Raw genomic sequence first — 21,341 nt, forward strand, 5'->3', positions numbered from 1 at the left:
TCTTCATTGGCTTTTGACTAAAACTGGTATTCAAGCTGTGCCTGGGTTCCTCCTTCTAGCTTGACTGTCATACTACACCATTTCAAAATCATGATAATGATTCTAAAGATATACCCTGCAGTAAGTACTGCCATAATACACAGTCATAATTTTTTGTAATCTCAAAACCATGAATGCATTTGTTTTGTAATGACTAAAAGACATGATTAAAATTTTCAGCATGTAGCTAATATACCATGACCTTTATTTGTTACACAGATAGTATTATCTTGTGCTCTCCATCTCATGAGTATTGTCTTATTCCACACTAAATGCCAGCTTTCTAAAACAAGATGCTTTTCAGTTACACTTCTGTACAGTGCCAACACAATATGGCTTGAACTACTAGGTACCATAGCCCTACAAATAAAGGCTACTGTAGCAAACAGAACTGTTCAGGAAGACAACCCAGGGCTTTCCAGACCAAGATAGGTTCAGTGAGCTCTTCTGTTTCAACAAAACAGAAAAAAAAAAAGAAAATAAAGTTATGTATTTCAAAGTTTCTGATCAAAAAAGACTCTTAAAAGTACTGCAATCTGCAATCCTTTCCCCCAGCATTCTAAAGATGCAGCACACAACTGCATAAGAAGTTTCTCACAATTAAATATATAATATGCATTTGATAGCCATACACAAGCATCAGATACTCGTTACTTTTCGGGCTTCAAAAGCACAAAGAGAATATTTCAAACTAAGTGCCTATAAGAGAGAGAAATCAGTCTTTCTTGTCTAACAAGTAAGCAAAGAAATAAGGTATTAGTGGTACAGATAAAACAAAGGTACAGCAGGTTGCATGGCCAACTCAATAGCACGCAACCAAGGCCTCTGATGATGTGCCAGTTCACAACAGAGATGTTTAAAGAGGCTACCGCCCTGTGCTGCCCTCTCTGTCCCCTCATTGGAGATTCTCTCCCTCCAGCAGCAGCTGAATTTCACAACACAGAACATTAACTTAAACCAACAATTTCATTTAATAGTAATAAACCGGGCTATTAACTGCAGCAGTTGAGGAGCAAAACACCACTTGCTTTATCTTTGCAATGGCTGCAGCAGAGATGCTAGGGGTCTGTACGAGTAAGATTAACTTCCTAAATCATCTCTACAGCACCTGCCCCAATCATGAACAAAAAAAAAACCCAAAACAAATCCCCAAAACTAAAAACCCACTCAAGTGGTGGTGAAATATGCCAGAAAATTTCACCAAGATAGGTTCTAAGTTTTTTCTGCATACTCGTGTCAAGCCTTTTTATTCCCAAAGACATCTCAATAGCCAGTATATGTTAAAACAGTATCATTGTTCATTCTGTTTAGCTTTTATAAAGATGACAAAAAAGTTCTGCCCTCAGCTATCTAAAGATACATGGCATTCATTTAAAGATAAGTTATGGTTTCCAAAGCCGCACCAAAGAATTTTTTCTCCCACCTCAGAAAAAGCATTTTTTAAAATAATAATTAGTAGGAAGTTTCAAGAAATAAAACGGTTCCTCTGAACAAATACTAGCATGCAGCTATTTTTCCTCAAGAAAAAAAATGCTTTAAAAAGTAAAAATCCTGTTTCAGTCTGCAAGTATACTAACTACACATGAAACAGAAGTGACAGTTATACTTTAAAGAACTCTTTCATGCATATTTAATCAGGGCTTTACTGTAGAAATTGCACTGTAACAGTGGGCTTACTTATTTTAGAGTCTAGCTTGCACAGTATTGCTCATTTCCTACAGATGTCACTGATGGGTGGTAGACTCAGCACCGAGTGTTCTTTGCTCCATGCCTATCACCTCTTTGGCTGACCTAATGTGGGAGGCCTGACATCTACACGTCCTCACTTCCAGCTATGTTGAAGGGGTAGTGCTTGCCTGATACTTACCCAAGAGGCAGCAACTCAACCATCTTCTCTTTCATTACCATTTCAGTATGAATTCACTTTACTTTTAGGTATTGCAACAATTTGCCATACCCCCCCTTCATTCTTTCCACAAGAGAGGTAGGTATTGTGAATCTTATGAGTTTGTCACCTATCATAGAAACAACACTAAAGTCAAGTCCAGTGTTTAGTTCAAAACATCACAAGGAGTGCAAAAGTAGCTCTTAACTGCAATTCCCATTTTAGCTTTTAAACTACAGAAAACTGAAAAGAAAGAAAAGACCACTTCCCTGAAGCCTACACGAGTGAAGGCACACATAGTACTTAAAACTGAAATTAAAGATAACTTTTCTTTTGTCAGCCATTGTCACTAACAAATAAGCAAATTTCAGCACTGAGCTCTGCCTATCAGCAGGTTTGTTTTTTTCCTGTTTGCTTGTTTTCATCCAAGTAGCGTTTTCAGGCCAGGGATTTCAAAACCATGTCAGCAGCATGTCATTACTACCTGGTAAACCATGACAACTTGCCAGTTTTCTTGCCCTTGAACACTAGAATGTGGTATTCACAGAACACTGAGATAAAAAATAATATCTGAAAAAAAGCAAATAATATTTACTAAACAAAGCTTCTGTAGTGCTGCTTTAAGTTTATTTTCTTTAAAGAATTTAAGCCCCAACTTTCACAGACCTCCTTCAAGGTACTCAGTGTCATACTACACAGGAAAATATCCAGAATTGAATGTTCACTTCTAGGAATCTAAACAAAGTGACACTACTATCAAACAGACAGGTAAGCACTTGCACCTGAGTGGAAGCTACATTTGAACAAATGAAAGGAAGAAATATTACACCTTTAAGATTCATAAGTTTGGATCATATGATATATGGAGAGTTCTTAAATGGATGCTAAAGACCAAACAGTGCAAGGATAAAAGACTAACAACAGTGAACAAGAGACAGGTCATTAGGATTTCTCAGGTTTGGAAGGTTGAGCTTTTGTTCATGTTGTTGCCAAGGCTCTTTCAAGAATCGAGGGAAACATTGTCATAATACTCCCAAAGAATCTGTACTGAATAATTCCATCAAAGAAAAAAAGTTTAAAAAAAAAAAAAAACAAACCCAAAAATCCCTCACCACTTTCAAGCATCCAATAAGTCAAGGAAATCACTACAGCATAGTAAGCCTTTTGCACCTGCATAACTGGTTGAGATTTAACACAAAATAGGAACTGATCTTTTGGCTTCCATTGACTTGCCAGTCAATTAATGCTGGCAGAATCTACATAGAAGTTTTAATATATCTTCAGAATGACTGAAGAAACTAGTATGAAACTCAGCATGGTTACACAGCACAGAGATGGTACATGAAGAGCAGAAATCTAGGATGTTAGTTTAAAACACAAACAAAAAAACCCCCGAAAACCCAAAAGAATTTATTGAAGAAATCCCTTGCAAAATTTCTACTATAGCTACTGTGCATTCTAATGTTACTAACAATCCTTTTAGTGTTCAAGCTGCTCAGGCCAGAGCAGGTAGGTAGGAAATAGGGAGCATATCTAACAGCCCAAAGCGCACATGCATATATGTGTGCATGTGTTTATATTTATGCACACATGCACACACAAGAACTTGATACACATATTTTTCCAGGGGATTAAAAACAAACCCCAGGCCAAATTCAGTATTTATAGTAGCCCATATTATCATTCACCATTCTAATATATCCAGTTTTAAGAAAACCCCAGGGAACGCTTCATCTGAAAGAATATCAAGCTGGTCCTGAGTTTTGGCACATTACAAGACTGAATAGGCTGCAAAACATACTGTGTTAATAATAATACACACAGCTAATATTTTCCACTGTTACTACCACTCTCAATCTAGCTGCCTCATGTGCCAGGCTTGTTTACATCCAGTTTTCACACCATTTTACAGCTATACGGATTTCATTACAGATATAGTTGGAGAAGTACAGAGGAAACAGTTGTAGACAGAACACTTGTAAAAGGGATAGAGGAAGTTGCTGGAATTTTCAGCATAGTAATACTTACTTCCTACGTTCCACGAGCCCACAACACAACGCTCTGACTAGTTAAGTACTGTGTCCACAGTAGAGCTCCCACAGTTAAATTAGAACTTCAGAGTTAAGTCTTCAAACCCTAACAGATTATAAAGCAGCCCTCTCACCAGAGAGTGAAACTGACTTGAAAAAACATGAGCAGCACACACTCAAAGAACTCATGCCCTAAGAGGATATTTACAACAACAAAAAATTTCCAACTGCTGAAAAATGTATCTATTATGGACAGAAAAAATAATTTTCACATTCCAGAAGTCCTGGAGACTAGTAGTGCAAAGATATGAATTACTGGCAAATTGGTCTTCAACAAACAAAGACAGACTTCTGTTTTACTCTGCTTCCGCAGTAGCACAAGGACAGGAAAAGATAGTGACTGGGTATGAATTTCACTTCAACAACTTCATCTTGAGGTTGGAGTGGAGGGTCAAAGACCTTAGGCATGCAGAAGGATGGAAGAAAGGAGGGGAAAAAAAGCATACAAGAAAAATAAGAGAAAATAATAGAAAAATATTTTGGTTTGTATAATGAACTATATTTAAGGGTGGGAGAAGGCACACAAACGGGAATAGAAGTCCATGAGTGTTCGTTCCAGCATTTCCATGCCCTCTACATGCTCTGATTTTACTCTTCTATTCAACTGCTATATTCTATACACCTTTTCTTCCTATTTCACAACAAAGCTGTTCTGGGACAGAAAATGTTTTTTTCATTGTGAACAAAGAAAGCCTCTATGACAGCATTAGGTGTCAATTGCTAATCAGCACTTCACTATGTTATCGGTACTCAAGTAAGAAGCCAAACTGGCAGTCAAATAAAAATGTGAAAATAAGAGATGATCTCAAGTTTGCTTTGCAAATCCACTTCACCTTAAAGTGAGGAGGCTTACTTCCTATGTTTTGCTAACATAACTATAGTAAGCCTATTATGATACATTCAATTCCACTGTACAGAAGCGTTAAGAGGTAAACTCCCCACAGTAGTTCATTTGCAGTGTTCAGGTCCAAAGTACAAATTATGACGTATTACGCTTTCCTTGATCACGCTTAGAAATTTGGACACAGTAGGATGCTAAATGCACATTAGTCATTTCTAACCTGCAAGATGCAAGTTAAATAAATCATTGACCTCAGATTGCAACTCTGTATTGACACATTTCATCAATCACAAGAAAAAGCCCATGCAAACTGGGTCTTACCTTATCCTTTTCATGGGGAAGGAGACACACTGGAGGGAGACAGGAAAGAGACTCAAAACTCTCCTTCCCATCAGTATTAGTGGTTGCTTTAGTGTTGAGTTGGTACAGAGGTCCATCTTTAAGGAGCCTACCATGGCCAACAGCACGTTTGACAGCTAATCGTAATTGCTGGTGAAAAATGGAGGCAGCGCTACCTCCAAATAATGCAGACACATCTTTCTGACCTTTCAGAAAGCGCTCGATGTTCTTCAAGGATGAGCCACTAGACTCAGCCAAGCCCTCAATTGCCCGTTTGATAAGTTTATTCCAGTCCACATTTGGTTTACCATCCAACTTGCCATGGTTCCGAGGCTTCGGAAGTGCTATTCTCCCAGGATTATCAGGATCCTTGTAGGAGTTGAGACCCTTGTTGGAGACTTTTAAAATAGTTCCATCTTTAACACTCAACTCTAACTGTTCCAGAACAGTTTTGCGGTCCAAACCGTGTGAAGACGACACTGCATTGCATATCCTCTCCTCTGAAGGACGCTGTTTTTGCTTCTTTACCTTTTTGATTGCCTCCAAAATCCACTCTGTATACAGCGGGTTGGCGAGTTTTACCATGGTGAAGAATTCTGTATATCCATAGAGTCGTTATCCTTTATCCCGATGCTGAACAAGTTTCACACGATGAGAAAACAGATTCTCGAATGATGGGAACCAGCTAACCATAGCATACGCGTTTTCTGTTCTGAATTACTCCTCCTTTCTCAAACATTATTTGTTTTCACACTGAAGAGAGGAAAGCAAAACAATTAGAAATTTCCTCATTCTTTCCAATAAATCCCATAACAGCTTCAGAGAAAGTTTTTCCACAAAGGTATAAAGATTTCAGCATATCTCACCTCAGCTTCTGGTCTGCACATTCACAATCAGAAGAACTGTAACATTAGGCCTGGAAGAAAACAAGAGAGACATTTCCAAAGAACAGTTAGAGAAAAAAGAAAAAAAAATTAGCAGCCAATATTAATGAATTAAACACATAGCAGAGTTTTAATCTGCTACTACAGTTCTGAAAGACTGAAGTAATACTTCAGGTTTTATCTTCACTACTAATAAAAGCATGCTTTAACACTGAAATAACTCCAAACAACCTAGAGAAAAAAGTGTGCCCCTTTTTATTTCAATCCATAAGTCAGTATAAATTCTATACCAAGTTTTATATCATTGCTGAGCACAACCCAAATTAATATTTGGGGAAAAAAAAACCCCACAAAAAAAGATCTTAAAAAAGTAGCAGCTCTCTTCATTTTTGCACATGGAAGACACTGCCTGAAACTTCAATAGAAAGCAGCAGGAATAGCCAAGAGTCTTGAGCAAACAGCAAGAAACTTCCAAAGCTCTTCCAGGAGCGTAATCATAGGTCTGATTCCCTCCTGCTAAGAAAAGCTATGACAGTTGTTCCATCAAGAAAAAAAGTGAAGAAACGCAGCTGGAGACTGTAATTAAATGTTCCACTTTCAGAGACCATAGAAAAGAAAAATACAACATTATAATCTTCAGTATAGATGAGGCACACTGAAAACACTTGAGGACAAAGTAACAGGTGACCATACACAATGAAGAAAGAATGCTTATGACACTGCTAATTAAAGATGCAGATGGAAGGGTATGAGGCTCTACTTCACAGCCTTTGGTTGTCTTTAACAAAGACTTTTCCTAAGTGTGATAACAGTATGTTGTTCTGAAGTTCTACTGCAGAAGTACACTAACCAAGAAAGATTTATAAACTGTTTATTCCAAGGAATAACGATTTTCTGCAAGGGAAGTTTTAGTCACGAGCTAGTTGTCAACACAGCTCTCCCATTCTGCTTTCTAGTAAGCACTGAAGAATTTATCAACACACAGAACACATTTGCATACAGACATCAGACTCAATTGCATAGCTCCATACAGCCAGTACTGGAAAGATTCAGAACTACTGTTGAGACCAGAAAGGATGCAGTGTTTGCCTAGAGTTCTTTCACCCCGCAAACAGCAGCTGTGAAGGGAAATACGGTCCCCGAGACCTGCTGCCTGGCAAAGCGAAGCTGTGCTCCTAGGGTGCCCCAGCACGCGAGGGTTTCGGGGCCAAGGAGGACGCGGTGCTCTGTCCCCGGCAGAGCTCCGTGCGCAGGACGTTACGTAACCGCCCGGCCAGGCTGGGGCGATACCGGGACGGTCCCAACGCTGGGTCGCTCACTCGCTCGCTATCTGCGTGACAAGCGGCCCCTGCACCTGCTACTGCTCGTCCCCATCCCTACCCCGGACAGGCCCCGCAAACGGCGTCCCGAGGGGCGCACTGCCTCGGTCGAGGAACTCGCACCAGCAGAATCAGAAGAAACGGGGCGCAGGCCGCAGCCCCAACAGCCAGCCGGGCCCCACGCCGTTCTGCACCCCTACGGAGACAGGTAGTGCAGCTCGGCTGCTCGTACCGGTTCGGCCAGGCCCGCGCCCGCGCCCGCTTCAGCCGCGCTCTCTGGCGCCAGAGACAGAGAGGAGCTCAGCCCACGACCCCCCGGCCTGCACCGCCCGCCTCATCCGCGCCGTACCGCGGCCGCCGCCTCCACAGAGTGTAGGCCCGACGGGCCCCAGGGGAGCGGGCGGCCGGGTCCGGGCCTGGCGCAGAGCGGCGGTGGGGCCGGAACAGGCCGCGAGCCTGGAGCGCCCAGCGGGCCTTCCCCTTCCCCAGGCCACGGAGCTCGCCAGCCGCCTGTCCCCGAGTTCCCCGGCACCGCGCACCCGAGCCGGCGTGGTCCTGCCAGCGCTACTTACCGAGGCCTGCAAGAGACGGGAACCGAGAGGCAAAGGCCGGACGGCGGCGAAGCCCGAAACTGACACGGCGGCCATCTTGGGTCCGGAGCTCTGCGGCGGGGGGAGGGGGCGTGGGAGGGGAACAGCCCGCGGCGGGCGGGGGCGCGCGCGGGGAACAGCGCGGCGGGGCGGGAGCGGCCGCCGCCGGGAAGAGCCGCGGAGACGGGGGCTGCGGCAGCCCGGGCCTTCGGCGGGAGCGCGCGGCGGTGAGAGGCGGGGCCGCTCCTAGGGAAGCCGGAGCGGCCAGGCCGCCGCCCCGGGGCCAGCTGCCGAAGGCGGCCTGCGGTGCCATGTGGGTCGAGTGTGCGGGGCCGGGGCGGGAAGGCGGCGGCGCTCGGTGAAGGCTGACTGGAAACAGCACTTGGGCGGGAGCCGCGAGAGCGGCTGCCGATGGGGACGTCTCGCTACGGCTGTGCCGTTTGTGCTCCGCAGCCGCGAGGCTGCGACCGAGGGTATGGCTACCGGCTGCTCTGACCGCCGAGAAGCAGGCGGGAACGGCTGGACGGCGGGAGGGCCTGGGCTAGCGGTCGTACTCTGGTGATAGATGGTTATAACCTGCGAGGTAGGAAATCCGTCTCTGAGGCTGAATTAAGCTTGCACTTGGAACAGTAACTCTGGGTTTTTCTGACTTAAAGGTACCGAAGTGATGTAGAATTCTGAAGTAACGATCCCATTTTGCTTGGAGAGCGGGTATGCCTCACCTGTACCTCTCAGCTGCCTGTGTTTAAAGACTGCTCTATTCTTACGCATCTTTGTGAGGTAATTTGTGTAACTTTCTGACATCCTTGAAACATTTTAGTTTGTAGAGTGAAAATATGCTGCTAAAATATTAGCTGTTCTGCATGGAAATAACTTGGGAGCCATTTAGGTACTTTGGTCTTTGCTCTGCAGAGCTGGCTGTTTGTTGCTGAAATCAAAAGGGGTCTGTCAAAGAACAGCGGTCCACCCTTGGCTAATTTATAGAAAAGCATGGTTCTTTTCTGCTCTGCAGAGGGATAACATTGGACTAGCATGTGCAAAAAATTGCCAGAAATGAGCAAAGAGCAAACTCTCATTTTACAACATTCTCTCCTAGGTTATATTTGATTGGAAGAATCTCATTTTGTTATCTATCCTGAATGGTTATGTGCTGCATGCAATTCTCTGACCTTTCTAACCTCTGGCTCAGTTTACCAGTTCTGTGTACACATTATAAAATAGGCATTTTTCACCATTGCCTTAAAGGACAACCATTGTGTAAAGTTTCATGTGAGCTTCCCTTTTTAGAAAAGAGAAAATAAATGTTAATAAACATGGAGACAGAGTTGATAAAGCAAACTTGTGATGTTTTCTGAATGGCTTTGTTTAGTGTCTTGAGGTGAGAAATTTCTCTTTTGAGCAAGAGGAACTCTTCTGATGTTTTAACAGAATAGGTTTTTCAGTGCGAAAGTTAAATGTTCTCCCTGAGTTACTTATTACTTGAAGCCAATGGAGTTTGAGATGCTATTGTACAAGGTACTGTACAAACCGTTCTGTTTCTGCCATGTAGACTATAAAGGTCTGGCCTTGTCTTGTCAGAGTTGGATTCTCCCTACAAATTAATCTCTTCTCCCACCTCTTCCTGAGTCTTCAAAATTCGGGTGGTTCTATGCTGCATGGCTTCCAGTGCCTTAAATTACAAGGCTGTGGTGCTATATTCAGAAAAGCTAATGGATATACAAATGTAATTTCCAGATAAGAAAGTAAAGCAAGACTAAGAGGATTCAGTACATAACAGTGAAACCCAATTGTGTTCCTACAACACAGAGTATCAGTCTGTAGACTCTATGCTGTTTCAAAATTGGCAGGTTATTATTTAGCACACTTGCAAAATTAATTGTTTTTGTCGACTGTTATTAATAAAAAAAATGGCCTGTTTTCTTCTACTCTCTTCTTTATTTTCACAGCACAGGCTAACAGTTAAATCGTCAGAATTCCTGCATATAGCAAATTACAGATGGTAAGGAATTGGTTTTTTGTAAAGACAGTGTACGGTTTTTGTAGCACTGCTCTTCGACTGTGCTTAGGTTTCTCTGGGGGTTCATGTACTGTAGCTGAAGTATAGTACCCTTCAATGAGCAGTTTTCAGGCTGTCAGTAAATCAACCAGCAAAATGAAATTCTATTCTGGCAGCATCTTCTGCCATGTTCTCCATTTAAGTTCCAGTTTATATAAGCTCCCGAGCCACTGTGGAGACTGACCTTCAGAACAAAGCATGATCTTTGTGCTAACAGTTTGGAAGCAGCCAGGCAGCATTTCTGCAGCAGTAAACAGTGGTGTAACTGCAAATTGTTCTCTGCAGGTGCCAGCAAGATACTTTAATAAACCTGTCCGATTTTAAAGCATAAATATGCAACAACCTTTTCCTTTGGTGTGCAGAAATAATTAATTAATTACCCTATGGTTGCTTTTGTATTGGCACCAACATTCTTGACAGCTAAAGAAACTGAAGTAACCGTAGGAAAAATACAGAAGTGACAACATCATGAACTGGGTAAAATACTTGCAATTTTAATGATGGGTGGAAGCAGTCAGAGGGAAATGGCAGGTTTTAAACAACATATAGTACAGTCAAAACTGAATTGCGTTTCATGAGACAAAAAGAAATGCCTGTGTTGAAAAGACTTATCCCATGGCTGTTGATTTTAAGATCCAGGTTAAAAACATAAATGTCCGAGTTTCTTGGAGAACCAAAAATACAAAGGCTTTATGTTGTTGGTCAATTTAACTATGTGCTTCTGCTTTCTGTCTGTGATACCTATATGACTCCCATTAATAGTCTTCAAGAGCCTCATAGGCTGGTACAATAATCTTTACAATACTTTTGTGTTAAAAGTAAAGTGATTATATTAAAATAATAAATAATTATTTTGAATTTAGAAGTGCTGTAATTAAATGACAAATTATGACCCCTTTTTTGCTCTCAAATGTGTAATTCATTACAGTAATTTGAATTAGACATTTGAAAAGCTAATGCTTAAAAAATGCACTTGATACAAATCATGACTGTAAAAGAGAAATTAATATGTAGGTCACTTCTTCATTATTTTCTGCTTTAGCAGAAAATCCCCATCCAGTGCATGTTGAATTATCTAATACTTTAAATAAGGATGTGTGGATAAAGTAGTATTAAAAGGCAATGTTTGAGTAAATAAACTGACATGGGAAAAATAGCTACAACGTATCAGTAGAAAATAAGATCTAATACAAACTCTGAACTGTGCAGTGTTTTGCATTCTAACTTAGTCCATTCAGCTTGCTCATCTTCCAGACTTGGTGATATTGCTGCTTAAAAGATTTGCCCACAGTCATGAAGCATAGTCAGGTGTAAAGACTTGGGCAGAGTCGCTCAATGCCCATGCTGCAGTCCTAACCAGTAGGCAGTCACCTTCCTTCCCATGTAGTAAAGGTCGTATGCTTAGACAGCTGATTTAATGGGATAGAAAGGACTTTTTTCATTGTTCTTGTATTTATGTTAATGTAGTGAAATTGGAAAATTATTTGTAATGGCATCTGCCTGACTCAGAAGTCCAGAGATCTGCTATATGAACATGGAACACCTGTTCTAATTATGCAAAGAAATCACTTGGCATAGAGTTTAGATGCATTTTGCATGACAATTGTCATTTTCGTGCCAGCTGGATTGTGTTTTCAGTAGTGTTCTTACTCCACTGTGGACAAACCAGCAGAATAATACAGTGGAAAACATTTGACTATCTGTTCTTCACTGTAGAAGCTGGGTCACTTAACACACCTTACAGGCTATACTAAGATGTCTACCCTAAAAAAGGGTACCCTTAAAAAAAAAACAAAAAACAAAACCAAAACTGGAAGCAGGCATCGTTTTTAAGGCCGCAGGCTCTGTCGTCTCCAGTGTGGGGTGCAGTTCTGACCATCCCATCTGGAAAGCCTGGGCGAGCACCTCACATCGGGGAGAAGGGGCTCGTGCAGCAGCCTCCGTGTGCGAGGAGCCTGGGCTGTTGACTCTCCTGAGCAGTCAGAGGTTCAGCCAAGCGTGGGGCGGTGAGCCAGGAACGGGTGCCCGTGGTGCGGCACGGCAGCGGGCAGCGCCCGCCGGAGCTCCCTACCGCAGGGCCATCGGGCGGTCTTCGCGCGGGCGTGCCCCGCGGCGCCCCCTGCCGGGCCGCAGCGGGTGACGTGTGCTGCCTGTGAGCGGGGGGGGGGGGGAGGCTCGCTGCGCGCGCTCTGGGGCGGTCCGCCCCTTCCGGGGGCCTCAGCTGGTGGGGCGTTGCTGGGCGCGCTCCCGAACCTGTCTGGAGCCCGGGCGGGCTGCTGCCCCAATCGAAGCTGAGCGCAGCGTGCCGTTCTTCTGCGTCATCATTCGCACGCCTCTCCTCGGCCTATGGGGCGTGGTTGTTAGTGGGTCACCCAATCAGAGTGCTCGCTGCCAAACCCCCGTCCGGAGAGGTTAGGGGGAGTTTTTCGCGCTGCCGGTCCGCGCGCCGGGGGGTGGGGCTTGTGGCAGCAGGGAGCCGGGCGCGAGGGGGTGGGACCTGTGAGGCAGCGCGGGCGCGGAGGGGAGGCCTCGCTCCGGCTGCCGCTGCAGGACGGCCCTGTCGTGGGGCCCGCCCGCCGCAGTCATGATCCACAGCCTGTTCCTGATCAACGCCTCGGGGGACATCTTCCTGGAGAAGCACTGGAAGAGCGTCGTCAGCCGCTCTGTCTGTGACTACTTTTTCGAGGCGCAGGAGAGGGCCTCGGAGGCGGAGAACGTGCCGCCGGTGATCCCCACGCCGCACCACTACCTCCTCAGCGTCTACCGCCACAAGATCTTCTTCGTGGCCGTCATCCAGAGCGAGGTGCCGCCTCTCTTCGTCATCGAGTTCCTGCACCGCGTCGTCGATACCTTCCAGGTGCGGCTTGCGCGGCCGAACAGGGGGAGCGCCGGCGGGGCGAGGGCCGCGCGGCGCGGGGTGGCTCTCCACTGTAGCTGAAGGGTTAGCTGGTGTGTGCCGAGGAGGTCGGAAGAGGAAGAGCCCCGGGTCACGGCCGTGTCGAAAAGGAGAAGGGGCGGTGGGGAGAAAAGGGAGCCCTTCAAGTTGGCAGCAGTTAGCTTTCTCTTTTTTCCTCTCTCTTAATTCTCATCACGCACCTGCGAGGATCTAGAGTGGGTCTCAAGGGCTTGCGGTGGTTAGGAATGTACTGTCTAGGATGGCGATGGATTCAAGATCAGCCTGTGCTCACAGGAAGGACCTTTCAGCAATCAAGATTCGTATTTCTGTTTTGCAGCCTTGTCTTTTCTAGGAGCTGTGAACTAAGACCAAGCTGGCCTTGTTCTCACAAGGAGTTTTTGTGATTCAGTCATGTGCTTTAGACAATTAGTGACAACCTACCTCTGTGCGTACATCTAGTGATATTTCTTGGAAGCATATTTGCTTCCTGAAGAAGTGAGTCACAGGCGTTGCCCCAGAGCAGCCATATCCCTCTGTGCTATGGCTGACACGACTGCCGGTCGGCTTAGGGAAATAGTGAAGGTGTCTGTCTTCTGCCTGCCAACAACAGGATTGTGTAGTCTGGATTTGGAATGTCTTGTGACCAGCGTCCTACCAGAATACAGGAAATGTGGGTGCTTGGTCAAACAAGTATCATGTGAGCTTTTGCTCCCAAGTGCCAATCAGAACATGAGCGGAGGGCTGACTTATGTTTCACTGAGTTCAGGGAGTGGATTGGTTGGTCAGGCCAAAAATGTACTATGTCAGTTGCTTAGGTTTTGGGTTTTGTGAGGGGATGAGGCGTGAGTGTGTCTTCGCTGGCTTGGCTGTATGTTAAAATCTGATATGTCTGAAAAAGAAATAGCGTTCGTAGTGCAGGACTAGGAATTCTCTAGCATCACAGTTCATGTATACTCATGCTTTGTGCAGAATGCCTGATCTCTTTCATTGCTTTAAGTATCTAGAAGCTCAGGTTTGTGTTTCTCTGCGCACACGCTCGCTTTCTCTCCAGAAAGATGTGTGAAGTCCCCATAGAATAAAACTATGAGTAAATTAAATGTTCAATTTTTAAAATAGCTGAATTATTGGGACTGCTTCTTATAACATATGCTGAATCTTGAAAGATCTCCACTTAGTTTTCTATACCTACATTGTGTTACAGATTTAAAATTTGACTTGGTATATTTTTACTGCAAACTTTAATATTGCTAATTATTGTTTTGGAGTAGGAGCTGAAGAAACAGTAGAGGAATCAAGCTGGGGAATAAACTGGTCTGTGGCTCTTTTATGATTCACATTCTAAGGTTCTGCCTTATACACCTCTTAAATTATGAGGAAGGAGGGTTTTGTTACATGGATAGAATTATTTTTCAGGCTTTTCCGAATACTGGACTTCTGCTATTAGTCTAATACATCTTAGGATGTGTAAGCAGTCTGTACACCCCAAGTGGTATCAGAATGAAAAAACACAGGTAGTGTGTTTGATGGAATTCAGAAATGTTCTCCTATAGACCAAATATGGACTCAGGCAGAATATGCAGGAGTTTGAAGCTGTGCTTCCCCTATATTCCACATCAAAATAAATTCTAAAAAAATATTTACAGAATTGAAGTTAATAATTGTATTATGGCTTATACATACACAAGCATTATAACAAAAGTAAATGAAAAGCTTTGATGAGGAGAGGTTGAATTCCTTAAACAGCAGTGCTGCACAGTTAAAATACTAGGGCAGCTGAGGAAGGATATATAATACTGGAGTCTAATGAAAGGCATCCCTGCATGCAAGCCAGTAGTGGCTGCAGGAAGTGCTAATTAAAAAATCTTTTAGCTATCAAAGGGAATCTTATATAGAAAGGAAATAAGAGCATATGATGATGTGATGATTTGCCAGCTTGCCGGGATGGTAGCAGAGGTATAGTTGTGCATGTCTGTTGGAGTTGTCAGTCTGTCTGATGTGCTTGTACTAATACACGAAGTTTCAGTGTTGTTTCACTTCCTCCAAGAAGAGGCTTCATTTATTTCTGTGTGGGAGGACACTGAACTGAATGATCACTAAGACCCTCTTTCAGAGATTGTTGAGTGATTATTTCTTTTGCACAGGATTATTTTGGTGTCTGTTCAGAGGTGATGATCAAGGACAATGTTGTGGTGGTTTATGAGGTGCTGGAGGAGATGCTGGACAATGGCTTTCCATTGGCAACAGAGTCTAATATTCTTAAGGAACTGATAAAACCTCCCACTATCCTGCGAACGGTTGTCAACACCATCACAGGTACAGGGAAACAAGAAGTACATAAACTGGGGAGGCCATGTGGCAATATTCCTGCATAAGTAAATTAGGACATGGGTAAAGAAAATTTATGTTGTCCCATACCATTCTAAACCCCAGCATAAGTGTATTTAGGGAGTCCTGTGTTAGTGCTTTGCTTTGAGGTTCCTTCCAGTTCCAGCACCAGCTGCAGGGGGTTTTTTGGGTCGGTTTTTTTTGTTGTTGTTTTTTTGTTGATTTGGGTTTTTTGTTTTGTTTGTTTGTTTTTTAACCAAAACAGACAGATTACATTTCCAGTTACAGCCATGACATGACTTCCTGGATGAGTTAGTTTGATGTGGGTTTTTTGTTGGGGTGGCTTTTTGTTTTGTTTTTTAGTTACACTTCTCCATGCCTTATTGTGGTATGTTTTAGAGTTTGATGTAAGAGAGATGTAAATTGTAGAATACAAACAGTGAGTCTGGAAGCGTAATTGCTCTCGTACAGAGACAGAGATTCTTGGGGATTAATTACAATTAAGTTATATGAGGCCAAGGACTTGTTCTGGAGCATTGTCTAACTTCTGTGGTTGTTGTGATTGCCTTTCTTTTTCCAGGAAGCACTAATGTGGGTGACCAGCTTCCTACTGGACAGCTATCAGTGGTGCCTTGGAGACGTACTGGTGTAAAATATACGAACAATGAGGCGTATTTTGATGTGATTGAGGAGATAGATGCAATCATTGACAAATCGGGTATGGAAGTTGCTTCTGGCTAAGAGGAGGGTAACTTGTCCTAGTAGTGCCCGAAGAGAGATTTAGGTTTTTCACTCATCTAAGTGTGGGAAGCTCAATTCCTATTCTTAGTCTGGAATGTTGCCAACTTGTAGGTGCTATTCAGTCAAAAATTTTAGAGAGGTACCAAGGTTTTCACTTGTCCTTGTTCCTAAAGTCTTGTAAGCAATTCTATATTGGGAAAATAGAAGGTGAGTTAAAATTGTGCGTAGCACTATCTCCTTAGTTTTTGTGCATCTTAGTCCTGTTAGAGTTGGGAGCTATTGTCATTGGCCATTAAAATGGACATTGCTGGTGTCAGTGGTTCTTATTTGTATGCTACTGTATTCTCTGGAAGTCATTGGGAATGAGAAAAATGTTGAGCAGGCAACACAATGAGCCATGACGTTTCATAAAGATAATAAATTTCCTTCCTTCCCATTGATAGTTTTTCCACATTGGGATTTTTTTTATCAGGTTCACACGACCTCCCGTGTTTCCTTTATTGTTGCAGGTTCCACGATTACTGCTGAAATCCAAGGGGTGATTGATGCTTGTGTCAAGCTGACTGGGATGCCAGACCTTACCCTCTCCTTTATGGTAAAGCTCAAGGATGTATTTTTACTTAAGCATTTTCAAAAGGGTTTCCCAACCCTGCTACTAGGATCTCAGTCTCACGCTGATGGATTCCAGTAGATCAGAACCTGGGTATGCCAAACAAAAAGAGAAGGAACTGACAATGGAAACTCATAGTGAGCTTCAGCAACTTTGACCCTAAGGGTTTTATTTTCAGATTCTTTGTTAAAAGTACTGTTAGTGTGTGCTGTCACTAAGTTTCTGAGATACAGTGGTGCTTTAGGCAGATATCCTGAAGGGCCATCTTTTTTATGAGTATGGATCAATGTAATTATTTGACATGGCTGAATTTTCTAAAATAGTATGGAGGTTATTGAGTACTGCTATTGCCCAGATGTAACAGCATCAAATAGCTTAACATGTCTGAATATAGATACTTTCAGGTGGGCAGAGTGCATTGAATGGTAGGCCTTTCATGGATAGAAGACTGAGAAGAGGAGGTTATTTTAAGTAGTACTGCCTTCACTAACCTCGTGACTTTCTTTTATTTCAGAACCCTCGGTTATTGGATGATGTCAGCTTTCATCCATGTGTGCGTTTTAAGCGCTGGGAGTCAGAGAGAATACTCTCCTTCATTCCACCTGATGGAAATTTTCGCTTGCTCTCCTACCATGTCAGTGCTCAGAAGTAGGTGATGAATGTAGCGCTGTGAATTACAAAATTTGGATCTTCCTGGCTAGGGAAAGAAAAAAGAAAAAAAAAAAAGGCATTGCTTTTAAAGATCAGGTGGCATGTTGTGCCAAATGAAGTAGAGGCGCATGGTAACGTGCACTTTTCCTTTTTTAAAACACATGTTTTCTCCTTGTTTGGAGCAGTGATTCTGTAATTTCTTTTTGGTCAATCAGCATTTTTCAAAGACTAGTAGCGGATGAACAAACTAGAGAGAGAAAGAATTAGGCAGTATGGAGTAATCAAGCTGTTGATTTCCTATGTTTATAAAAAACCTTTTAGAATAAAACAAGATAGTTTGGTAATCTTGTTGTTTTTTTCACATCTCTCTTAATAGAACCACAAGTTCTTGTCCATTGTTTGTGCTCTTTTCTAGAAGCAGCTTACCAAGTACTAATTGGGGTTACAGATGCTAAAGCATTTTGTTAGACTGTGTCAGACTTATAGGTAGGTGAAAAGGAGTGGGAAATCCAACCGAAAGCACAAAGATGAAGTTCAAGTGCTGCTGCACTGCCTGGAACTACTTGCCAGCTTGGTTGTGACATGCAAAAACATTCCTCATCCTTTGCTCAAGTCTCCTGTTACACTGGATGTAGTTACCTGTCCTGTAGAGAGGTAGAAAACTAAGATACAGCAAGTTTGATTAAAAGAAGTGTAATAAAGACTTGAGAACTTGAGTGTAGAGGCAAGGGCTGCATCAGGAAAAGCAAAGATGAAGGTGAGAGATTGACAAGGACTTTCTGTTTGTGTCTTTATTCTAGTCTTGTGGCAATTCCTGTCTATGTTAAACACAACATCAGTTTCCGGGATAGCAGCTCACTGGGACGTTTTGAGATCACAGTGGGGCCGAAGCAGACTATGGGGAAGACTGTAGAGGGAGTGATGGTCACTAGCCAGATGCCAAAAGGTGTCTTAAATATGACCCTCACACCCTCTCAGGGAACACATATCTTCGATCCAGTTACAAAGGTGAGAGGAAAGAGAGAAATTAGATATTATCTGTTTTTAATCTTTGTTACCTTTCAGCAAATGAAGTTGAGCTGTTAATGCTTACATGAACATTTCCTTAAACATTGCTTTTCTGAAGGGAGTATCTTTTCTTGGGGTGAGAACTTTTTCTGGACAATTGCATACTAGAAGTTGTCCTAATCCCCACAACAAATAGCTCAGTATCTGAGTGGATTGTAGTTCTGGTTGCTTGGTTCGTGCAGAAAATCCCAGAACTCGTATTGTATGATGAGGCATTAGTCTGGTGGATGCTTTACGCACTTCTGCATATCTAGTTGTCATGCCTAGTACGGCATGTTAGACTTGGTCCTTTGCAAACACTGAGGATTTGGGTTGGTTAGTGGGTTTTGATTTGTTTTGGGGTGTTCTGGTTTTGTTGTTTGCCCCTCATGGAGTTAATTATTTTTTTTTCTTATTGCAAACTTAAATTTGATGGTTTACCCACGGTAGAGCCTCAAGCAACACTGCTTCAACCACTTGGAAAGGAGGCAATTCTGCATTATTTTTGTCATTGTTACACATAGGAAATGAGGCCTGTAGCACAAGTAGTGGAAATATCAATCATGGTAAGCTTTTGGGGAACCTCATGGAAAGAGAGAGGGTGAACAAAGGTCTGAGGCAGCTGCTCCTTAAGCCTGTACTGTGTCTGTCCAATATGAAAGGCAAGATAATAAGACAAAGACCTTTTCTTTAAAGAAACATTAAAAGCTGTCATTGGAAGGGGAATCTTCTTTAGAGGATGTTACAGCATTTCTGTTTCACTGCTGCATTTTCTGTTCCTTGAAGTTGCTGTCATGGGATGTGGGGAAAATAAACCCCCAGAAGCTGCCAAGCCTGAAAGGGAGCATGAGCCTGCAAGCTGGGACATCAAAACCAGATGAAAACCCCACCATTAACCTGCAGTTTAAAATTCAGCAGCTGGCTATATCTGGTAAGTGACTGTCAGGTAAAGAAGCCGAATATTCTCTGCTGTGTCAATGCTCACTCTGCATGTAGCTGAAGTAGCTCTGCAGGCCTTCTGAAGTACATTCTATCTGAAACATGTTCTTCGAGTAAAAAAACTGTGTGCTTTGGCTACAGATACATGGATTTGTTCTCTCTGATGCTCTGTGAAACAGCCTATCTACATTTCCTTGCATTTCATGCTTACAGACCTATAAAGAATTTTAGGGTATGGATGTGTTTGTAAAGAATGATTCTGAGAGTTAGCAGTTGTCAGCTTTTCTCCATTCTGTTTACTGCTTGCTAAAACTTTCCCTATGCTTTCTGCACCTCTAGTATGATCTTCTGTTCCTTTATCCTGAAGGCTTGTCTGCTTTGTTTGTGGCAGCAGTCAGTCTTACACTGTGTTTGTTTGCCTTTAGGACTGAAGGTGAATCGCTTGGACATGTATGGGGAGAAGTACAAGCCCTTCAAGGGGATAAAATACATGACTAAGGCTGGCAAGTTCCAAGTCCGAACCTAGAGGATCCTGATAGTGAGGAAAAGCACTTTCCTGTTTCTCCTGTCCCTGGCTGTTGGATGCAGCCTCTTACCCCATCCATCTGTTTAGGGTTGCTCCCTTGTCTGTAGTAGCATGAGCAGGAGAGCCAGTGCTTAGGGTGCTGGGGAGCAGGGAAAAGTAAGGTTGACCTGAAACCATCTCATCCCTAGCTGAGTCTGAAGTATTCAGAACAATGGCAGATGGAAGAGGTGTTTAGGTCCCTTGGGATTAGTAAGTCAGCTATGTAAGCTTGTATCACCTTCATTTTGCTGTCTTAAAGGAAATTCTAGGGATTTCTTGCCTTTTGTAACTCCTCTTCCATGTATTTTTGTTGGCTTTTGTCCCTTTGTAGATGATACAAAGCTGAATTTCCACAAACTTCAACTCCAGTGTGATGGTCCGGCATCTGTCCTTCTCCATCACTGGGCATTAGGGTGGAGAGCTGTATAGTTCTTGTCAGCAAAGAGATCATCTAGCCATTCTGCCTCAAAGGGACTGGAAGAAGTGGAAAGGTAGATTGTCCCACCCAGGATGGGAAGTTAAGAAGCCTGACATTAGGGATGGTGCTACAGAGGGAGGAAGGGAAGAAGTGGATGCTTTTTTCTAGATATTTCATAAGCTATCTTGGTCATGAAGTATCTTGAATCTCTGGAGATAGACTGGATACCCATTCAAATCTTAGTATGGTATCCTATGAAGGGCTGACTGTAGCACATGTGATCTTGTAACTGTTGGATGGTGACATCTGAATGTAATTCTGATTCTCTTCTTATTTCATCAGTATTTGAAGGTAGGGATTCTCCTAGCTTCTTTGGGGAGTCAGGGAAGAGACAGAGGGGCAGGAGAATTTTTGTGGAGATGTAGCACTCTGATGGAAACTGAAGCTGTGGCTAAATGAAGATGATCACTATCCTACTAACTTGTTGGAACTTATTTTTGTCTCTACCTGCCTATTACAAATGAAGGTGATACTGCTGTTCTCCTGCTCCCTGATGTCTTTCTTTGAGATAATTGTGTCCTGGTACCTTTGTAGTGTTTCTGGCTGTCCTACCTCATTCCAGTTCCTGTACCAATCAGCTGCTGTGCAGGTGGATTCAAGCCTATGCTGGATTTTTCACTGGGACCATCTCTTCTGCAGGAGCTGTTGCTGCATCTGCCCATTCCAGTCTGTGCTGCATCTCTCTGTACAGCATAAATATGAAATGAGAGGCATCTGCACTGTTCCATATTGTCTGTAATGTGCTCTTTGGCCACTAGATGCCAATGTGTTTTCTCTGTGGTAGCAGAACTTGTCCCTAAGCTGCTGTACATATGACTACAGCATCTGTCAGGTGGCTGTGGAGTCCAGCATGTACAGTTCATACTTGTGAACAGAACAAGGTAACCCTAAATGAAGGATAACATACACTCTGGTTTGCATGTGATGGATACTTGCAGTGGATGAGTGGCATCTTGCTTGTGGAATTGCAAGTTCCAGTGCAACTGATGAATGCCATAGCAGGTGCCCTTACTGCTGGGCATGTTCAGTGCAAATATAACCTTCAG

At 43.1% G+C, this 21,341-nt stretch overlaps 2 protein-coding genes across 5 annotated transcripts in view; one reads left to right on the plus strand and one right to left on the minus strand.

Annotated features, from left to right (window-relative positions):
* Positions 1–5,779, minus strand: part of KAT6A (lysine acetyltransferase 6A) — a 53,147-nt gene extending 47,368 nt beyond the window's left edge. For all 3 annotated transcript variants that reach the window (XM_059831374.1, XM_059831373.1, XM_059831375.1), the window contains exon 1: positions 5,177–5,779. In XM_059831374.1, the coding sequence (XP_059687357.1) occupies positions 5,177–5,779 (603 nt within the window). The remainder of the gene's footprint in view (positions 1–5,176) is intronic.
* A 6,797-nt stretch (positions 5,780–12,576) lies between these two features.
* On the plus strand, positions 12,577–21,267 carry AP3M2 (adaptor related protein complex 3 subunit mu 2). Of its 2 annotated transcripts, none has more exons than XM_059831432.1 (8): positions 12,577–12,900; positions 15,081–15,252; positions 15,845–15,982; positions 16,515–16,600; positions 17,130–17,263; positions 18,067–18,274; positions 19,100–19,244; positions 19,678–21,267. In XM_059831432.1, exons 1-8 carry the CDS (start codon positions 12,628–12,630, stop codon positions 19,776–19,778), a joined length of 1,257 nt encoding a protein of 418 aa, XP_059687415.1. In that variant the 5' UTR covers positions 12,577–12,627; the 3' UTR covers positions 19,779–21,267. The 2 variants fall into 2 exon arrangements, with proteins under 2 accessions (XP_059687415.1, XP_059687416.1); XM_059831433.1 differs by having other exon boundaries at positions 15,081–15,090.
* Positions 21,268–21,341: the final 74 nt, after the last annotated feature.

This window comes from Gavia stellata, chromosome 31 (assembly GCF_030936135.1).
Source record: "Gavia stellata isolate bGavSte3 chromosome 31, bGavSte3.hap2, whole genome shotgun sequence".
Lineage (NCBI taxonomy): Eukaryota > Metazoa > Chordata > Aves > Gaviiformes > Gaviidae > Gavia > Gavia stellata.